The sequence below is a fragment of the Biomphalaria glabrata genome, chromosome 1 (assembly GCF_947242115.1).
Source record: "Biomphalaria glabrata chromosome 1, xgBioGlab47.1, whole genome shotgun sequence".
Lineage (NCBI taxonomy): Eukaryota > Metazoa > Mollusca > Gastropoda > Planorbidae > Biomphalaria > Biomphalaria glabrata.
In genome coordinates this window covers 3321829-3343273 of record NC_074711.1, presented here as the reverse complement: position 1 = coordinate 3343273, position 21445 = coordinate 3321829, and the positions used below count along the sequence as shown (strand labels likewise).

At 33.8% G+C, this 21445-nt stretch overlaps 1 protein-coding gene across 4 annotated transcripts in view; it reads right to left on the bottom strand.

Annotated features, from left to right (window-relative positions):
- Positions 1-21445, bottom strand: part of LOC106079469 (DENN domain-containing protein 4C-like) — a 43371-nt gene extending 21926 nt beyond the window's left edge. Inside the window, exons 1-7 of one of the 4 annotated variants that reach the window (XM_056008364.1) lie at positions 21291-21445; positions 14489-14546; positions 7379-7754; positions 3915-4064; positions 3383-3535; positions 1591-1780; positions 62-118 (exon numbers count right to left, since the gene is read on the bottom strand). In XM_056008364.1, coding sequence (XP_055864339.1) covers positions 62-118; positions 1591-1780; positions 3383-3535; positions 3915-4064; positions 7379-7386 — 558 coding nt within the window. In that variant the 5' untranslated portion in view covers positions 7387-7754; positions 14489-14546; positions 21291-21445. Of the gene's footprint in view, positions 1-61; positions 119-1590; positions 1781-3382; positions 3536-3914; positions 4065-7378; positions 7755-8262; positions 8389-9689; positions 9961-14488; positions 14547-21290 lie in introns of those variants that run through there. The other 3 variants (XM_056008581.1, XM_056008507.1, XM_056008437.1) reach the window with 3 other exon arrangements.

Sequence of the window (21445 nt, the reverse complement as noted above, 5' to 3'; positions counted from 1 at the left end):
AGAAACAATTATGTAACGCTAAGTTAGTTAAAAAAAAAAAAAAAAGTAATTCAATCCTTACCATTCCTTTATTTAAATTTTTCAATATTTTCAAAAATGTAAGAGGTGGCTCTTCATTCTGAATATAAAAAAAAAATTTAAATTAGCGAAACATTTAATTGATTAATGTGCTGTATGAGGTAAAAAAAAAAAATGTTAAAGTTTTTTAAATAATAATCTCTGCTGTATGCTCTGTGCTGTTCAAGAGTTTGTTCCCCAAACAAGGATTCCTATCACATGGTGTATAAGGCTGTCAGAGAAATGTAAACATTAAAAACATCCGCTTCCATTCCAAGCCGAAGGGTAAATAATGAAGGGAGATAATTTTAAAATGAATCATTTTTATTTCATCTGCTGCTAGATGATTTGGCAACTCTTGGTTTGGAAAAACTCTAAATAGAAGAGAAGAGCATGTTGTTTAGAAGGTCTATTCATCAAACACTAAATAGAAGAGAAGAGCATGTTGTTTAGACGGTCTATTCATCAAACACTAAATAGAAGAGAAGAGCATGTTGTTTAGAAGGTCTATTCATCAAAAACTAAATAGAAGAGAAGAGCATGTTGTTTAGAAGGTCTATTCATCAGTTCATTAAGTCTTATCAGTTTCCAGCTTCATGTTAGGTCTACTAAAAAATGTTGTTTAGAAGGTCCATTCATCAGTTCATTGAGTCCTATCAGTTTCCAGCTTCATGTTAGGTCTACTACAAAATGTTGTTTAGAAGGTCCATTCATCAGTTCAATGAGTCCTATCAGTTTCCAGCTTCATGTAAGGTCTACTACAAAATGTTGTTTAGAAGGTCCATTCATCAGTTCATTGAGTCCTATCAGTTTCCAGCTTCATGTTAGGTCTACAACAAAATGTTGTTTAGAAGGTTTATTCATCAGTTCATTGAGTCCTATCAGTTTCCAGCTTCATGTTAGGTCTACTACAAAATGTTGTTTAGAAGGTCCATTCATCAGTTCATTGAGTCCTATCAGTTTCCAGCTTCATGTTAGGTCTACTAAAAAATGTTGTTTAGAAGGTCTATTCATCAGTTCATTGAGTCCTATCAGTTTCCAGCTTCATGTTAGGTCTACTACAAAATGTTGTTTAGAAAGTCTATTCATCAGTTCATTGAGTCCTATCAGTTTCCAGCTTCATGTTAGGTCTACTACAAAATGTTGTTTAGAAGGTCTATTCATCAGTTCATTGAGTCCTATCAGTTTCCAGCTTCATGTTAGGTCTACTACAAAATGTTGTTTAGAAGGTCTATTCATCAGTTCATTCCTATCAGTTTCCAGCTTTATGTTAGGTATGCTACAAAATTTAGTATTGAATTAAAATTGTATATTGTGTTATCACATGAAGTGTCTTCTCTCGTTTTATGATTTCAACTTGGAAAATTAAATTATTCTATTCAAATGAGGACGACTGTTGGTTCTTTACCATTACAAGTTTCCAGCATACATTTGGATATTGAACCGTCAGACGTATTCAGTACCAAACACTACTGTGTAACAAGGCCCTAGACATTAGCTAGCACTAGGTTTAGTAATAAGTATAACACTCACCCTGTTGCCTAAGATGACACAAATGTCAACAACTACCAGAGTATCAGTAGGTGCAGACTTTTCAGCTCGTCTGTAGGTTATATATGTGCGGCTGCTGTTGCTGTTATTGACATTGGCAGGATGACCCTCCAGGGTGGTACTCACCACCTCACACCCTTCCATCACATGCTCTTTACCTTCATACAGGATGCTGGAGAAATACATGGTCATCTTTATGTTAGTTCAGTCATCTTTATGTTAGTTCAGTCATCTTTATGTTAATCCAGTCATCTTTATGTTAGTTCAGTCATCTTTATGTAAGTAAAATAGGTTATTTTTATGCAAGTATAGTTAGGATTTAGATTTTATGGCACATCTGCACAATTTGGGTCATGTCATGCCTGTCGTGCGCGCGTGAAGTTTTCTTTGCATTTAATATTGGTGTTACAGCGTATAGGAAGTAGTTTCTTGTAAGTGCGTTTTGTTGTCTAGAATATTGAGTATGCGTGTGTTTACGTCATCCTTAGTTTCTGCAAGAGAGAGAGAGAGAGCTTCATTTGTGAGCTGGTTTTTTGTTTCCAGATTGTAAGGGTACGTAACTACATAGTTTTATTAAGTAGGCTGATCTTTCGGTATGGGTGTCGCTATTGAAAAGATCTGTTGTAGCGGCATCGCTAGATCTAGGTTTTCTTTTTGTTTCAGGGTGTTAGGCTTTGGGCTATGGGAAAGTGTGTCGCCTTTCTGCCCTTGGAGTCGTAGAGTAACTATCGTTGTTGAGGTGTAGTTGATGTTCTGCAGGGCGCCGAGATGGACTGTGAGCGTGAAAGGTGTGTTATTGAAACTTATTGGTGTGATATTGGACTAATTATTAATCAAATGCTAACATTAATGATATTGATGTATATGTAAATATGTTGGTAACTTACAATTAAGTATAATTAAATATTGTTCCTGTTGACAACTGTTGTTATTCACTAAATGTTCAGTTGAATAACTTTTTATTCAATGTTCGTATTTTACATGCTATTACCTTTAGGTTCTTGTGTTACTCTGTTCAGGCTGGAAATACGGGACCATAATATCATACCCTAGCTAATCTGAAACCCCACCCTGACAATGCCCATAGTCAAGGACCCCCTTCTCCATTCAATGAGTATTGTATGAATGTTAAAAGCTCTACAGGTTAATGTTTAAGTGTTAAAATAAGCTTAGAATTCATGTATTAAAAATATTTTGTTAATCAGAATCTATTATATATAGACTGAGGAGAATGTGTTCTACAGCTAGTTGATATATGTATAGTCAGGTCATCTTTATGTTAGGTCAGTTATTTTGATGTAAGTAAAGTTAGGTCATCTTTATGTTAGGTAGGTCAGCTTGATGTAAGTATAGTCAGGTCATCTTTATGTTAGGTAGCTCAGCTTGATGTAAGTATAGTTAAGTCGTCTTCATGTCAGTAGTATAGTTAAAACATATTTATGTAAATATGGTTAGTTAAGTCATCTTTATGTAAGTATAGTAAGGTCATCTTTTTGTGAGTACAGTTTGTCAATATATATATATATATACAATCAGGACAATCAGATAGTTAGGCCATCTTTACGTAAGCGCTGTTAGGTCATCAACTGTGTCAGTTTTAAATCCACAATAGGAGCATCATTCAGGACACAAAAAGTTAAATGTGACTAGATCTAGTATTCATATGTTTTACTTTGACCAAATAGACTAAGTGGATTAGCTTTTAATGCTAGCTTACATAATTTTTTTATTTCCATGATTGGCATGAAAAGTGTAAAGAAATGACCAGACTAACCCCAAGTCTTTAAGTGGAGGTTTATCCCTGCCTCTCTTGTAACATATAAACATGTCAGGACAGCGGATGCTTCCATGGTTCAGATTGGCTGGGTAACCGGTTGGCGTCTGCTCTATACATTCATATCCTTTGGGGACTTTTTCACCAAGACTCCTGTCAAAAAAAAAAAGCAAGCTTCACCATGAGTTTGAAAATAAACAAGCTGCAAACCACATCAAAATTATTTCTTTTACATTGATCTAGAGTTATGAGGAAGTGTTTATTTTCATACGTAGCATAGATAAAATGTAAGAAAGTGCAAGTAGTTCAAAGATAGTTGAAGATAAACTTAAAATACCACACACTTAAAAACATATGTGCATAATGATCTATTGATAACTTTGACCTAATTTCCATGAAACATTCAGACACAAAGATTTTAAATATAAAACAAAGGAAGAGAAACTGCTTTGAAAAAATGAAGTCAATTTTTCTTGCATCAATTTAGTCATTGATTCAAATTAAAACATATTAATACAATAAAGTAACTCACCTGTTGATGACTGTAATATCAGTAATTGGATCTAATCGACTGGTTGGTTTTGTGATGGCTTCGTTAGAAAACTCTTCCAAAGGAAGTTGAACATTAGGGTCAAGGCCAGCCACAACAAAGTAGTCGGCAACTCTACGGCCATCCATTCGCCTGAAAGTTTACAGAGGAATATTAGATTTAAATGTTATAGACTGAAAGAAAGATTGCAAGCTGATTAGGAAAGTACAATGTATTGAGTACGACCATTTGAAGGTCAGTAACAAGCAACCAAAAATGGGCTGTGTGACATAGAGGCTAGTACGCTTGATCTTGGACTGGCAACCTATCAAGGGGGCTTAAGGTTTAACGCCCAACCCGAGCAGAGTTGTATTTACTCAGCACCTAAAGGCAGCATGGAAAACCTTCTCCCAGAAACCCCCCTGAGATTAAACCATGGCACTCTGAGCATGCTAAAAGAAGTTGCGCTATATAAAAGCTATTGTTTTTTTTTATTTGGTCTACATACTTATGTTCATCAGTTTCTCAAGCCATCCGCTACCAAAGTTGGGCTTCAGAGAAATTAATTTCTAAAAACTTATAACAGTTTTACATTTCCTTCTGAGATGGGCTCAATGTGTAAATAAGTTGAACAAGTTCAGACAAAATTTTATGCAAAGCACATTATTAAATACTGTTAGATTTATCAAAATTTAACCATTTCCCTTAAAACTAAAAGTTGTTCCCATTCAAACATAAACCAAGTTAGCACTACAGTTTGAGAACAGCTTCAAATTAAAACTCTTTAATATTTAATCCAGCATTAAAGCTCAACACGATTTTTACAGAATTAGACTTTTTATGTAACTGAAGCATAAATTGATTCAATAGTTCAAGTTTTAATAGAAATGAAATGTGTTACACAGCACACAATAAAATGCAGGACTAAATTATTCCTGTTTGTAAAAAAAAAAGGGGTAAAAACACACAAACTTAATTTTGGAAAAGATATTTAAAAAAACAACAACAAAAAAATTAAAAAAATTAATAAATTCAAGGCCCTTGCCATAGTTTTTTTTTTTTTTGGGAGGGAGGGAAGAGGAAAAGTTAGAGGATAAAGTAACCTGATAAACTTTCTCTCTGAAAATAAACTTTAACATATTTTTAAAAAAATTTGATAAAGAAAAGAAAATTATTGTTTCAACATTTTTATACTAGCATCGGCAAGGTAACATTTCAATCCAAGAGAATGGACAAGAGTTCAGGAGAGTGTTTGAAATAAACCACTCTGAATTAATACAAAACTAACTTCATTAAGAGGCTTCTTTTTACATTAATTTATGTCAAAGCCACTTTATACCAATTGTATGTAAGGATGTTAAAAAAATCTTTTGTTTCTTATCTTATCTTATATAATACAGACGTTACTTCAAAAAAGAAGATGATTACGTCCTACGCGTCATGCATTTAGTCATGCATATTAACCAATGACTTAAATTCTGCCAAGTCACTGGTTTTCCTGGCTAGCTCAGGCAACCCATTCTATGCTCTAATAGCACTAGGGAAGAAGGAGTATTTGTACAAATTTGTCCTAGCATATGGGACATATGTTTTATGGTGAAGCAATGACTTTAATTGAAGAGTATTTCTAAGAGTTGAATCTTCATTTTTCAAAATAATGATATGCATATATATCAAAGCTAATTTTATACAAGAAAATGATATGTATTATTATTCACATCAAGAAAAAAGTGCACAAATGAAATTCACAATGAAAAAAATCAAACAAATAAGGGCATGGAAATGGTTTGCTCGTGGTGGGGCAATGGTAAATTGTATTATTTACAGTATGTATATATATATATATATATATATAAAGCTATCTTTATTTATTTTAATATTTAGAAATAAAAAACAACATGTATACTGATATTAACAATCTTTGTTGTTGATATCTCTCACACCACAATCAGACACACACACACAAAATACATATTGAAAACAAATATTGTCACTATATAACAGCTTACATATTGTGTTATTTCTTAGAAAAGATAGTAATCTAATCTAATAGTGATAATAATCACAGCAGAAACCTAATTGACCTTATCACATGAATTATATATAAAAAAAAAATTATTTGAGCTCATGCATAAAATCATAGATTGGTTATATTATGATGCTTTCAGTGTTGCCAAGATAAAAACTGATATTTAAAAAACAACGCTCAGGTTTATCATGGATAAATCCTTGTCAGTCTATTTATGACAGCCCACACAGAGTACAATTAATTCAATGGACACAGATGCTGCCTACATTAGAAATCTGGTAACAGACTGGTGAAGGTCAGATGATCTGTTCAATAAACACCCACTGTGAGACTTAGCCTTATAAACTGAAGAATAAGACTCAAGTAATTAAAGATATCTGACAACAAACCCATTACAAGTTTTAAATTACATGTGGTCAATGTAGAGTGTTGTGTGCAAACTTAGATTTCACTAGTACCCTTTGTACTAATTGATTTTTTTTTAATGAGGAGTAAAGCTAGTGATCAAGACATGACTAATATCCTCTACCCTGAGCTAAGTTGAGTATAAGATCTTAACAGATGTTACAGTGACTCAAAGTATACACACCACATTGTCAAGGTAAATGAATACATCAAAATACACAATGTTGATTAGACTCTATGTCAGGGGAATCAAAACCATAGCTTCAATATTTTCTTTTCAGGACAACCATTAAAACATTTTATTTACATTTCTTATGATATAAGTAAATAGTGCTAAGAAAATAAGAAATAGTACTAAGAAAATAAGAAATGGTACTAAGAAAATAAGAAATAGTACTAAGAAAATAAGAAATAGTACTAAGAAAATAAGAAATAGTACTAAGAAAATAAGAAATAGTACTAAGAAAATAATAATAATAATAATAATTTTATTTATAAAGGGCTGTTAACAAACAAAATGTAGGCTCAAGGCGCTGTAACAACATTACAAACATAAACATAAACAAATAAGAAATAGTACTAAGAAAATAAGAAATAGTACTAAGAAAATAAGAAATAGTAATAAAAAAAAGAAGCAAATAGTAATAAGAAAAAAGTAAATAATATAAGGAGAAAGTAAATAGTAATAAGTAAATAAGAAATAGTAATAAGAAAATAAGAAATAGTAATAAGAAAAAAGTAAATAGTAATGAGAAAATGCTACTGACAAAAAGATTTTTATAATTGCTATTTGCTAAAACTTAAATCTAATATGAAGCCCCACTTCAATGTTACATTTATACAATAAAACAAAAATGTGTACAGTCTCATTGTCGATGCTGATAAACAATTTTCTTGACAAGTTAACACATTAAAGTTAGATGAAAAAAAAAAAAAAAAAAAGGTTTCAAGGGGTATGAGTACTTAAAAAAAAATGGAAGGTGAGTGTTTCTATGAAATTAAAAGATGGGAGGGTAAATTAAATATATCTCACCTATACATGGTCAACTTGAGAGTGAAAACACACACACACACAGACTTATCTCTTTAAGTCCACTACATCACTGTGTAGAATCACAAAGTGGGAGTCTCTGTTCAGACCTCTTTATCTTGTCTTAACTGGGCCTAGGGTATGCATTAGTCACCCAGAGCAGCAAGGACTTCTTACTAGAGTGACAGACCAAGGTAATATAGGTGGCTATTAACACCACTGACACACTCACTACTACTGTCCAGCTTCAAGTGTCTGGTGTGCGTAATGTCCTAGCCAGACCTCACTTCCCCTTGTCCACCTGAAGTGGCCATTAATCTAGCCATCAAATGTCTCTACTTCTCAGTCATTATCTGATTGTATCTCCGCATCACTACATCTATCACAACATCGCAGAAAGAAGAAGCAATTGTTTTTATCACAAGAAGTCAACCGATATTAAAAAGAACACGCACACACACACACACACACAAAACACAAGATTACTACTGCTATTCTAGTACTACTGCTAGTAACTGGGACAAAGATTTATCTTAGCTACACATTACACATAAACAGAACAAGAGTTTTACTGGAAAGAAAATATGGAATTAGGCCTTTCAAAGATTAATAAGCTGAAACTTAAAACACAATAACAGCATACGTTTCAACATTTAAACTAAAACGAATGTTTGGTTTGTTTTTCTTTAAACACAAATATATAGACTATTAACCAGATCATGCATGTATTGAGTCTACTTTACAACAGCCTGGCACCTAAAATGTTTTCATGGAAATCTAAATATAGACAAGAAGAAACAATGAAATAATCAAAGACAATCTTATTTATAAACTTGCTGTAAGATAAAGAAGAGTCTTTAAGTTTAGCTTCTGAGACTCTGAACTACCTGTAATACAGACATAGTCTTGTATGATAAACAAGTCTAGATTTCATTCAAATCTTATTTACTCACAAACACAACACATTTTCAATAATTTATCAAATAATCACAGTCCACAGTCAGGAAAAAATTACATTGATAAAAAAAAAAAAAAAGTTCAGCATTGTAATATTTATAGAGAAATATAATCTGGGTAGGCTGGGAGGAGCACAAACTAGAAAAAAAAAAAAATAAAAAAAAAAGACAATAGCTCTAAGTGTTACAGGAAACGAAATACATCCCTACAGCTCAGTCACACGCATGCAATGTGGCTCACACACACACATTTAGTGTAGCTCAAGTGTACACACACACACACACAGCATTGGGAAATTAAAAAAAAAAAACAGGACATGTAACAATGTGAAGCTATCAAGAGAATATAATGGCTGATAAAAGATGTGCCTGTAGAGGCAGTGAGAGTCACTATGAATGGTAGTGGTTCTTTATCTAATCTAGAACAGACCAACTTAACTCTTTCTCTCCTAACTGACGATACCAACATTGATTCCACTAGAATGTGATAAATAATTACGGAGAGAAAGAGTTAAACAAATGTGAACACCAAGTCAGAGCTATGGCAATATTATTGACAAGCTGGATGAAACAAAAATTTGTTATGATGTACACATTTGAATTCCACTTAAATCATAATTTAAAAAAGTAAAGTTCCAATTTCAGACCTTGCGATCTAAAGGGCAGATGATGTAAAGGTCATCTGTTTATGTGTCCCACAGTTAACAAGAGTCTCATGTGGCCAGTACAATGACCAACCGCCTTTACTTTTCCCCAACTAATGTCAGGTACCCATTAGAGCTGGGTGGACTCACAAGTGCCTTAAAAATCTCGAAATTAAAAAAAATCTGTCTTCATCAGGATTTAAACCCGGGACCCCCCGTTTGGAGTCAAGAACTTTACCACTCAGCCATCACGCCTCCAAATCATAATAAGAAAATTATAATGTTTGTTGACTATTTCCTTCCCTAAGAATAATTCAATTCTTTCATAAATTTTTTTCCCCTATATAGTTGTATAGTTGTTTTTTTTATAGCTCATTAGCAAGGAAATGTATTTTATGCATTGTACTTAAATTAACAAACAAATGAATGCTTCTAAGTTGTCTCAAGAAAGGATTTAAAAAAACAAAACAAAAGCCCTATGCACTAATGAAAACATACTTGTAAGTATATTAAATGAGGACACATATGCTGCTAGATATTTATGCACAGATCGTCTATAGGGATGACAAATGTTTCCGTGAAAATAAAACAAACGCATTATTGAGAATGACAATAAATAATGCCTGCCTTTGTCAGAAAAACAAAACATATTGTGACTGACAATAAAAACAAAACAAGAAATGAACATTAAAAAAAAAAAACAGCAAAAGTTACAGCCATGAATGTAACACCACTGAACGTAACTCCCACTGTAACAGAACAGATATAAGCTCAATAGCTACTCCCTACTGTCTGGTGTTAGTGGGGAGGGGGGCTATATAGGTCACTCTAACAAGATCTTAAACTCTACACACACACCCTCACAGATGTCACATCAATAACTCAATACAACAAAACAGCTGTAGTGAAAGATGGCCAGGCTATTTATGCACACAGATGAATACATTATTAACAGCTTGGGAGAAGTTTCTCTATCAAGGGCAGACAATTTTCATTAATTTCTCTGAAAATTAGTTCTAGTTTAGTTAAAAGTATTTTAAAAAAATATTTGACAACATTTAATAAACTTTATTTCCAATATATGCTAATTGTGCAAGATATTTTCAGTTACTGTATCTGCCAATAAACTCTAAAACTTCAGAGATTTTCTTGAATACATCTACCTGCTTAGTTTCATTTGCTATATTTACATGTGTGTGGCTGTAATGCAATTGCAAGAATGAGTCATCCTATAATAACGAAAAGCTCACAAATGATATGTTATACATTCCATTTCTCTCTTTTTTTTTTTTTTTTAAAAAGTAATCAGAAGAAGATGAATTCAAGTAAAATAAAGCTAAACATAAACAAGTTAAGCCCCAGTAAGAAGATCAGATATTCTTATTGTAGCAAAACATTGTTTGTTTTTAAGCAAACGGCTTCAAATAGATGCTACAATCGACTTAAAAGCATGTGCTTCGAAGACAAAGCTGCAATAAACTCTTGCCTATAACAAGAATTCAGTGGCCAAAAAAAAAAAGGTTGTTTTTTTTACCCCTGAAAAAAAAAAAAACACAAAAAAAAAAAACAACAACAACACACACACACACACACAAAAAAAAAAAAAAGATAGAAAAGATAATTAACACACAAACTTAAGGAAGGCTCTTGCGGTTCAGTTGTTCTCATGCGGAATGCATTACATTGCATTTAAATACAAAATAATAAATCATGCTGAAGTTGGGCATAAATATGAAATGCTTTAGAAATCTATATATTTTAACAAATGTTTTACAAGTGCATCACAAATACAGAAGTGTTATAATTTATAAACAAGACTTTTAGATTAGATTATACAAGCCAGCTTATATAATAATGAAAATGACAACTACTTGGTGAATGTTACAAATCTATATTGTAACAAATGTTTTACAAGTGCATCACAAATATATATACTTAGATAATAAAAACAAAACTGCTAGTTTTCCATAAGTGGCTAATGCATCCAAAGATACTTATATAATATTTTTTTTTATGTGAGAAAATGTCAATGTGATATATATTCATCATACAGAAGTATTATAATTTATAAACAAGACTTTTAGATTTGATTATACAAGCCAGCTTATATAATAATGAAAATGAAAACTACTGGGTGAATGTTACAAATTTTTCGTATCTTATAAAAATTACATATGCACAGTGTCACATGTGTATGTATAATGCCAGCACACAATAATGGCTGACCAGTAGTAATTCAACAGTCAGTAATATTAGGTCACATTGAGTGTGTGTGTGGGGGAATATAAAGCAGATTATTCTAGATAGCCTTGATTTGCATATAAACTAGATATAGGGTTAATGTGACATTATGGGAAGGTGATAGAGCTTACTATCGGTGTTGGAAACAATCCAGAAAAATCGATATATGCTACTACATAAGAAATGTGAAGCTAGCTATCAGGGATGGTTAGTCATTGTATTGTTCACAGTCACTAGTGATTGGTCATTGTCACAAGTAGATCTGCCTGGTCGTGCAGTTTGTGCGCTAGACTGTCATTCAGATTTATCGATGGTCGCGGGTTCAAACCCTGCCCACTCCCACCTCCCTGTGGGAGGTTTGGATTAGGAAGTAATTACCTTCAACTCTGAAGGAACATCCGAAACATGTAAAACATTTCACAACAAACAAACATTTTACATTTTAATATGTTTTTTCCAATACTGGATTATCACTGATCACCTGTATCTTCACTGTGGTTTATTTCAACTATATATATATATATATATTATTCTATTCAAGTCATCATTGTACAAGTGATTTATTTTTGGATTAATTTTTTTATCATTGAAATGAGTTGGAATGCATTAAACTCAAAAAAAAATAAAAAAAAAAATTTATTCAGCAATGAGTTGTTTCATTGTGACCTAGCAGTGTGTTGAATACATTTATAGGCACCTCCGAATCTCTGTTGGTCATATGCTTGTGGAAACGATACTTAGCTCTCCCAACCACATCGTGAAACACAGTATTAAAAAATGAATCTAAAACTATCAAGCAAGTATGGTCTTGGTGTATGTTTGTCTTTTTTACATGCATCATGTAGCACATTTTAAAAAAAATTTAATGGGTTGTTAATTCAGATTTTTAAAAAAAAAAAAACAATTTAAAACAAAAAAAAAAAGATGTCAAGCGTTTATCTTTTTGAAAACAAAACAAAACCCAGTGAAACATTTTACATATATGAAAAAAAAAACAACTATTAATGGTCCACTGCATCAGTGGATTAAAGATTTTCTGATAGGGAGAGAACAAACTGTAATAATAAATGGCTCTAAATCAACACCGATAACAGTAAACTCAGGTGTACCTCAAGGAACAGTCTTGGGTCCACTACTATTTTTAATTTACATAAATGATTTACCAAATTGCATTAGTTCAGGAACAAAAGTCAGATTATTTGCAGACGATTGCATAATATATAGAACAATAAAAACAACACAAGACACAGATATTTTACAAAGAGAATTAGATGAATTACAGAAATGGGAATCAAATTGGAGCATGTCTTTCCACCCAGAAAAATGTCAGTTGTTAAGAGTAACAAAAAAACTAAAACAAATTAATTCCACTTATCTTATTCATGGCAAACCAGTAACACAGACTAAAAACGCAAAATACCTAGGTGTTATAATAAATGAAAAACTATCATGGAATCCACATATTGATGAAACTACAAAAAAATCAAACAAAGCATTAGGATTTATTAAAAGAAATTTCTATAAATCAAATAAGAACATAAAACTAAAATGTTATTTAACCTTGGTTAGGCCAATAATAGAATATGCATCCTCCGTTTGGGACCCCTCAACTCAAGAAAACATTAAGAAACTGGAACAGACACAAAATAGAGCAGTGAGATTCATAACAAATGAATATTCACATTTGACTAGAGTAACACCTTTAGTAAAATCACTAAATTTAGAAAGCCTTCAGGACAGAAGGCTCAAAAGTAAAGTAGCAATCATACATAAAACACTGAACCATAATCTCCAAATACAAAAACAAAATTTAATAAAATACTCTGAAAGACACAAAGATAAAGGCACATTCCTCGTCCCATATGCTAGGACAAATTTGTACAAATACTCCTTCTTCCCTAGTGCTATTAGAGCATGGAATGGGTTGCCTGAGCTAGCCAGGAAAACCAGTGACTTGGCAGAATTTAAGTCATTGGTTAATATGCATGACTAAATGCATGACGCGTAGGACGTAATCATCTTCTTTTTTGAAGTAACGTCTGTATTATATAAGATAAGATAAGATAACTACTTATAAATTAAATAAAAAAAAGCTCAAAAGAAATGAAGATTCTATGTTTATCATAAAGTTAATTTTATCTTTTATCAACAAAAAGATGATACAATAGTATCAGCAAGCCCAATAGAAGGGAAAGTTATTATTGTTATATATGGAATGTTTTAATGTGATGAAGCAATTGTAATATTTAAAATATCACTAAAAATATTATAAAACAGTTCCAATAGGCATAATTGGTATGTATGCACATTTTCTGTCAGCTTACTAAAGCTCAATACTACTATAATAATTTAAATAAGTCTTGAAAACCATATTTTTTTTTCTCATTCTGCCAGATTTTTTTTTCACAATTTTTATCACATATGCCTATTTAAAAATGTCATACATACTGTTTTTTTTCTCTTTGTTAAAACATAGACTTGTTATATAAAAAATTTGTTGGAAATTGAATGTAGTACAAGATAATTTATACTTCAGTGTTATAAATAGTCACTGGAAAAAAAATTAAGTGATATCAGAGATGAAAAAAAAATATATTTTTTTTATTTCTTCTAAAAATTGACTTACCCAAGAAAAAAAAGATCATCCCAACAGTCCTTATTCAACATTATTGTTTAAAAAAAATAATTAAACTATATCCAAGAATCTACAGAAAAAAAACATGACACTACAAAACTTGATCAATATTTAGACTTTTAGGCTTTCTACTAGGGTCTGGCTGGGGAGAATACCCCTTTTGTTTACTAGATCTAAGAGTGTCTTCTAAATGTAAATCTATTTCACTATCAGACTCGCTTGACTCTGAAGGTTGAAAATCGCTACAAAGATATTTAGAGCCTGATCAGCAGTAAAATGGCGAAGAGGCTTACAGCCAGATGTAGAGCAAGAAGGCTTGTCAGTCATGATGCAAGCAATCACTTATGAAAACAAAATATTTAGAACAATGAAAAACAGCTTAGATCCACAATATTTCAGAAAGTTTTTTTTTTTTTAAAAGCTGCTCTAGCAATCCCATAAACCATTAATAACGTGGATTAGAAAAGAAAAAGGAGTAAGCAGGGAAAAGTTGATCAGACGCTGGTAGCATCATTTTTGCATCGCGTCTCAAGGGACTGGACGCTGACAGCATAATTGTGGTCTTCAAGTGTTAATGGAATTTTTTTTTATATAAATAAAAAACATACATTTTATGAACAATGTTATGTTTACTTACAATATAAATAGCCTTTAATAATCCAAGAAACAGTTTGTAATCCTCATTATCTTTGAGCCTGAAAAACAAAAATAAAACAATGACTTAGATAAAAGGTGATGTAAAGATAAAAGTGATGTAAACATTAGTCATAATGTCATGCAAACTGCTATGTTTACAGAGCAGCTATATGTGATGATTGATGTTTGTCATACTTTAAAACTAAAAAGCCATTTCAAACTATAGTTTACTGTGTAGTATAAGCAGATTAAGTTTATTCCAAAGTCTATGAAGGAAAAAATTCAATATTTCAAACAAATTTTAGATAGTATGTGACAGATACTCTGTGGTGAAATAGTTGCTATTTGTTTATGTTTGTGTAACGTCGTGAGAATGTGTTCACAACATTGATTTAGTGTGCTACTGTCCAAGTCTCCTTCGTCAGTTCATGTGTCGTTCTAGTTTAATAAAGCCTTGTTTTAGGTTAATCTTCAGTGTTCTTTATTTCTTATTACAATTTATTAAACAAATGGAAATTAGAAACGTCCAGAAACAGAATCTACATGGCCTCTACACATCTTTCTCGCACTACTCACGGCCATATTTTCGCTAAAATAAAGTACAAAGATGAACAATATGAAAGTGTTAAGCTCTCACTACTAGATGGACTAGTATCTGATGTAATCTTAGGGCTAGATTTCATCAGCCAGCACGAAAAACTGATGATCCCATTTGAAGGAAAACGAAGCACTCTCCAGGTCTGTACGCTGAAAGCTGCACGAGTTGAAGCCCCTCGCCTCTTCGCTAATCTGGCTCCTAACTGCCATCCCATAGCCACTAAATCTAGAAAATATTCTATGCCTGACTCCAAATTCATTCAAACTGAAATCAAGAGACTTCTATCTGACAAAATTATTGAGCCTTCCACGTCCCCGTGGCGAGCCCAGATAATTGTAACAACGAATGAAAGGCACAAAAAGAGAATGGTTATCGACTATAGCCAAACCATCAATCGATTCACTTACCTCGACGCGTATCCCGTGCCAAAAGTGGATGAACTGGTGCAGGAAATATCTAAATACTCAATGTACAGTACATTTGACCTCAAAAGCGCTTACCACCAGATACCTATCAGGGATGATGAAAAGCAGTACACGGCGTTCGAGGCTGGCGGAAAGCTTTATCAGTTTTGCCGCATTCCTTTTGGAGTGACAAATGGAGTCGCCGCATTTCAAAGGACGATCAACACAATAATTGAGGAGGCAGGGCTACAGGACACGTTCGCTTACGTGGATAACGTTACCATCTGCGGACTTGACTCCATTAGCCACGACCAGAATCTACAGAGATTTCTCAATGCCGCTAAAAAGTACGGTATCACCTTCAACAATGATAAAAGTGCTATTGCGACTAATAAAGTATGCCTCCTAGGCTACGAAATCTCACAAGGGCAATTAAGACCAGACCCCGAAAGATTTCAAGCATTGAGAAACCTACCTCCACCACAAGACATGAAATCACAAAAGCGGGTGATTGGACTACTGTCCTATTATTCTCAATGGATCCCAAATTTCTCCAACAAGATCCATTTATTGGTGAACAACAAAGCCTTTCCCCCCCCTGAACAAGTACAACAAGCTTTTAAACAGCTAAAACACGAACTTGAAAACGCTGCTGTGTCGACGATAGACTACAATCGACCACTAACAGTCGAAACAGATGCCTCTGACATCGCGATTGCCGCCACTCTTAATCAAGACGGCCGTCCTGTCGCCTTCTTTTCAAGAACACTCACTAATAGTGAACGCAGACACTCAGCAGTGGAAAAGGAAGCATACGCTATCGTAGAAGCCCTGAGAAAATGGCAACATTACCTTATCAGTAGACCCTTCACATTGGTTACAGATCAACGCTCAGTGTCTTTTATGTTTGACCAGCAGAACAAGGGCAAGATCAAAAACGAAAAGATTCAAAGATGGCGACTGGAGCTTAGTTGTTTCCAATATGACGTCGTATATCGACCCGGGAAACAAAACGCCGCGGCGGATACCTTTTCAAGGAACCACTTTGCGTCAGCAATGACTGGAGAAGACCTCAAACTGTTACACAGCAACCTCTGTCACCCAGGGGTCACGAGACTCCTCCATTTCGTTCGGACTAAGAACTTACCTTTTTCCTGCGAGGACGTCCGCAAAGTGGTAAACCAATGTAAAACTTGCGCTGAACTGAAGCCTAGATTCTTAAAACAGTTTTCAGGCACCCTCATCAAAGCTACCCAACCATTTCAGAGAGTAAGCATTGATTTTAAGGGGCCACTCCCATCTGCTACTCACAACAAATACTTATTAACAATGGTGGATGAGTACTCACGCTTCCCATTTGCCTACCCATGTCCCGATATGTCCTCATCCACTGTCATAAAGTGTTTAAATCAGCTGTTTTCCTTTGTTGGGATGCCAGAGTACGTCCATTCTGACAGAGGTACGTCCTTTATGTCGAGGGAGGTGCAATCCTTTCTGCACGAGAGGGGAATAGCTACAAGTAGAACAACCGCCTTTAATCCTTCAGGCAACGGACAAATTGAACGACTAAACAAAACACTATGGAACGCTGTTACTTTAGCACTGAAAGACCTCGATCTCCCGATCTCGAGATGGGAGCTTGTCTTGAACCAGGCCCTATACTCGATTAGATCATTACTATCTACGGCAACAAACGAAACTCCACATGAGAGAGTTTTCCGGTTCAACCGGAAATCCTCCTTCGGGATATCTATCCCCACTTGGCTATCTAGCCCAGGTAGAGTGTTGCTGAGAAGAGAGAACCGATCTTCAAAGTATGATCCTCTCACGGAGGAAGTCGAATTGCTGATGTGCAACCCCCAATATGCCGTCGTACGGTTGCCCAGCGGTAAAGAGGAGACGGTCTCTCTAAGACGCTTGGCTCCCACCCCCTCCCCATCCACAACAAGTGAACCTTCGTTCTTCCCTCAGGGTGAGGATAATGAATATCCTCCAAAAACTCAAAACACGGAAGTACCAGTCAACACCCCTACGGTGATACAAGAAAAGAAAGAACCCCTGGTAGGCTCTGAGGACCTCCGAGCGCTTCCTCTTGAAAATACCCCACTTGACGCTCAGGAACTCACTAGTGACTCCCAAACTGTAGAACAGGATAGTCAACCCCGTTACAACTTGAGAGAGAGAAGAACCAGACCGAACTATAGAGTCTAGAGTTGTTCCTTTATTGCACTACTTATGTTCTACATAAACTGGCATTGTTTATCTCTTGCTACTGATACTAGAGTTTACTTTTCACTTATTTACGTACATGTCTACTTACTACACTATTTGTTAATATTTAAAACAGAAACTAGTAATTGTTTATAAGTCATACAACAGATACTGGTTTTTAGGTTTCTTTGCATCACCATTCACTATTGTTTACAAGAGAAATTAATATTTCGACACTATTTATTGATCTATTGTATTACAGGCACAGGCATTCTCTTTTATTTATGCTATTGGCCTACTATATTACTATACTTGCTATTTTAATTCTAGGCGGGGTGAATGTGGTGAAATAGTTGCTATTTGTTTATGTTTGTGTAACGTCGTGAGAATGTGTTCACAACATTGATTTAGTGTGCTACTGTCCAAGTCTCCTTCGTCAGTTCATGTGTCGTTCTAGTTTAATAAAGCCTTGTTTTAGGTTAATCTTCAGTGTTCTTTATTTCTTATTACATACTCAAAACTTTATCTGAAAATTAGTGTTTACCTCCCTTTCTGCTATATAAAACAAAATTAATTAATTAGTACTAAATGATTAACTAATTATTTAATTTTTGGATTGATTCATGTATTGTTGGGAGAAAAAACTTTTTACCAAACAGACAGAGTGAATTGATATAAAAGCTTTGTAAAAAATGGCAATATCTTTTGGCTTTTACATACTGTTATTGTTTATTCTGAGCATGTATGCACCTTATCCAAAAAAAAACAACAACACATTATAATAAAGGGTAATGTGACCTTTCAGACCTTGCAATCTATGTACCAGATGATGTAAAGCTCATTAGTTTTAGTGGCCCATGGTTTAAGAGGGTGTCATGTGGCCAGCAGAATGACTGACCACTTTTACCTATACCAATGTTAGGTATCTATTGAAAAAGTAATTAAGCAAAAATTAATGTGAGGGTTGGCCGTTGCAGTCAGTTATTTAAGCAAATAAGCAAAAAAAACTGGGTAAATAATAATATTGTAAGACAGTCCCCTAAATGAGCACTGAGTATTTCAATCAGGGCTTTGTCTTTAAGACATAGATAAACCAAATAGTCAATGAGTTTTATGAGATTGATGTACTAGTACTAGACAAAAGCTTCTGCCAAGTCACTGAATTTCCTGGCTGACTCAAACAACCCATTCCATGCTCTAATAGCACTAGGAAGTTAGAAGGAGCTTTTGTACAAATTTGTCCTAGCATATAAATATGGAACAAGGAATGCGCCTATATCTTTTTTGTCTTTCTGAGTATTTTTTTTAGGTTTTGTTTTTTTGTATTTGAAGATTGGAAGATTCTAGGTCTACGCTGTAGATTCTATATATATTTAACATAAAGACCTAGATCTAGAATTCACTAAATAAAATTCAAGCTCCCCTCTCTCTGGCAGACCTGCCTACCTAAAAAAAAGTCCCAATGTGTAACACTGATGATCAAAATGTGTATTATTTTGGCACCAGAATGTGTAACACGTGATTGACTATTTTGTCAAATGTAATTATATATATATATATATATATATATATATATATATATATATATATATATATATATATACACACACACATATATACACACTGTGATTACATATGCCCAACCTGCGATCGCAGCGCTGTGTATCAAGGATCGGCCTCTTTAGTCACACAAGAAGTTGCAAAGGGAAAAGATCGTCTCTCGAGGTGTAAAATGCCACAGATATACACACATAACTATGCATTTGTCAAATCAATTATTGTTACTTGATTTTGGAAATAAATATCTTACTAACACCCCACCCAGAACAGAAAAAAACATCATCAGCTGTGTCATGTCCACAGAAAATGCAATGAAAGTTATCAAGTAACAACTTGACTGTCATCCCAAAAACTCAAGACAACCCTTTTTTTGCCAAAGATTTATTAAAGAACTCTGGCTTTTATGACTGAAATAACTTTTACGAACTTTTTCACAGCTGTGTGCAAAATATGTTCATTACAGTAGACCTAGACTCTTGATCTAAGCCACTAAAATTCGCGGAATTTTCACAGCTATGTGCGAATAATCTTAACTGTTTCTTCCATAAATCTAGACTCTAGATCTGAGTCACTAAAATTCGCAGACTTTTCACAGCTGTTTGAGAGTTATCTTCACTGAATTTATTTCTAAATCTAGACTCTATATATCTAAGTCACTGAATTCGCAGACGTTTCACAGCTGTGTGCAAATTATGATTAGATCTAAATCTAGATCAAGTATCATGATCAAGTAGATCTAGTTGAAGTAGATCTGAAGTGAGTGTTACCAATCCTGTGGATCCACTATAAAGTACAAGCTAGATCTAAAATCTAGATCTAGTCCTGTATAATATGACTAGACCTATATATCTAGCTACAATATGGATGGCTGCCTGGTCGTGCGGTTTGCACGCTGGACTGTCGTTCGGACTTATCGATGGTCCCGGGTTCAAACCCTGCCCGCTCCCATCCCCCGCCATCCTGCGGGAGGTTTGGACTAGGAAGTAATTATCTTCAACTCTGAAGGAACATCCGAAATAAGTAAAACATTTTTTACAAACATTTTTTTTTACAATATGGTGTTTTGAATCAATAGCGCTTCGCTATTTTTGATTAAAACGAATACGGGAATCAGGAATTATTTTTGCATAAACTTGACTTTTTTTAAAGCTCCAAAATAATAAATTTCTAATGAACTTTAAAAAGTCATGTTGGTGTAATAGCTAAATGAATGGTATGGCTTAGCGTGACCTCTGTGACCAGTCATAAGCTAGTCTAAAGAGGAGAAAAAAAGGATACGAAATGCGTAACACGACGGGTTAAATTCATTTTTGCGTACTGGCTGTCATTTTTGGGAGATTTTGCGTAACGAAGTGTAGTACGCATTTTGCAAAATGGTAGGCAGGTCTGCTCTTGTTCCATGGACATGGATGTCAACCGATGTTAGGTCAAAACGCCACAAAAAAAAATCATAACTTTCTAACTGTTAAACATTCACATACAACTCATATACTACCCTCAGTTAAACTAGTTAAACTAAGTATTTTAATGATGTACTAAAAAAATGAAAAATTGTTTTTTCAAAGATATTTTTTTTTATTTCACATCCATACAGTACAGACTAGATCTAGAATATTCTAGAATGATAGAATCTATCTAGTCAATTCTAGTCATTTTATTCTAATCATAAAGACAATAAAGTCATAAATCTAGTCAATCTAGTCAAATCTAGTCATACTCACTGGACACTGCCTTAGTGCCTATAGACATAGCCTCATAGCGTAGATAATCTACTAAGATAATCATAATATATAATCTAAATCATAATTTTAAATTTACCTAGACCTCACTCTAGATTCTAGACTTAAGACACTCTAGACACTGGTCTAGTACCACATAGATCTAGTCCTAGAATCTATCTAGATCTATGATAATCTATCATTATTAAATTTTAATAGAAAATAAAATAATAGAATCTACTTCATAAATTTATACTGATCTAGAATTCTACATCTGTAAAGACAACTACATTATATAGAATGACTACTTACAAAATAAATTAATCTGAAAATTTGCGGTTCGGCAAGGTCGAATAAAATAATGAATAGATCTAAACCGTCTAAAGAACAAAATGTCAACAATAACAATGGTCGGATTCGATGGACTCCATTTTGTTAGGTTTATTGATCTATATCATTTGCCAGAC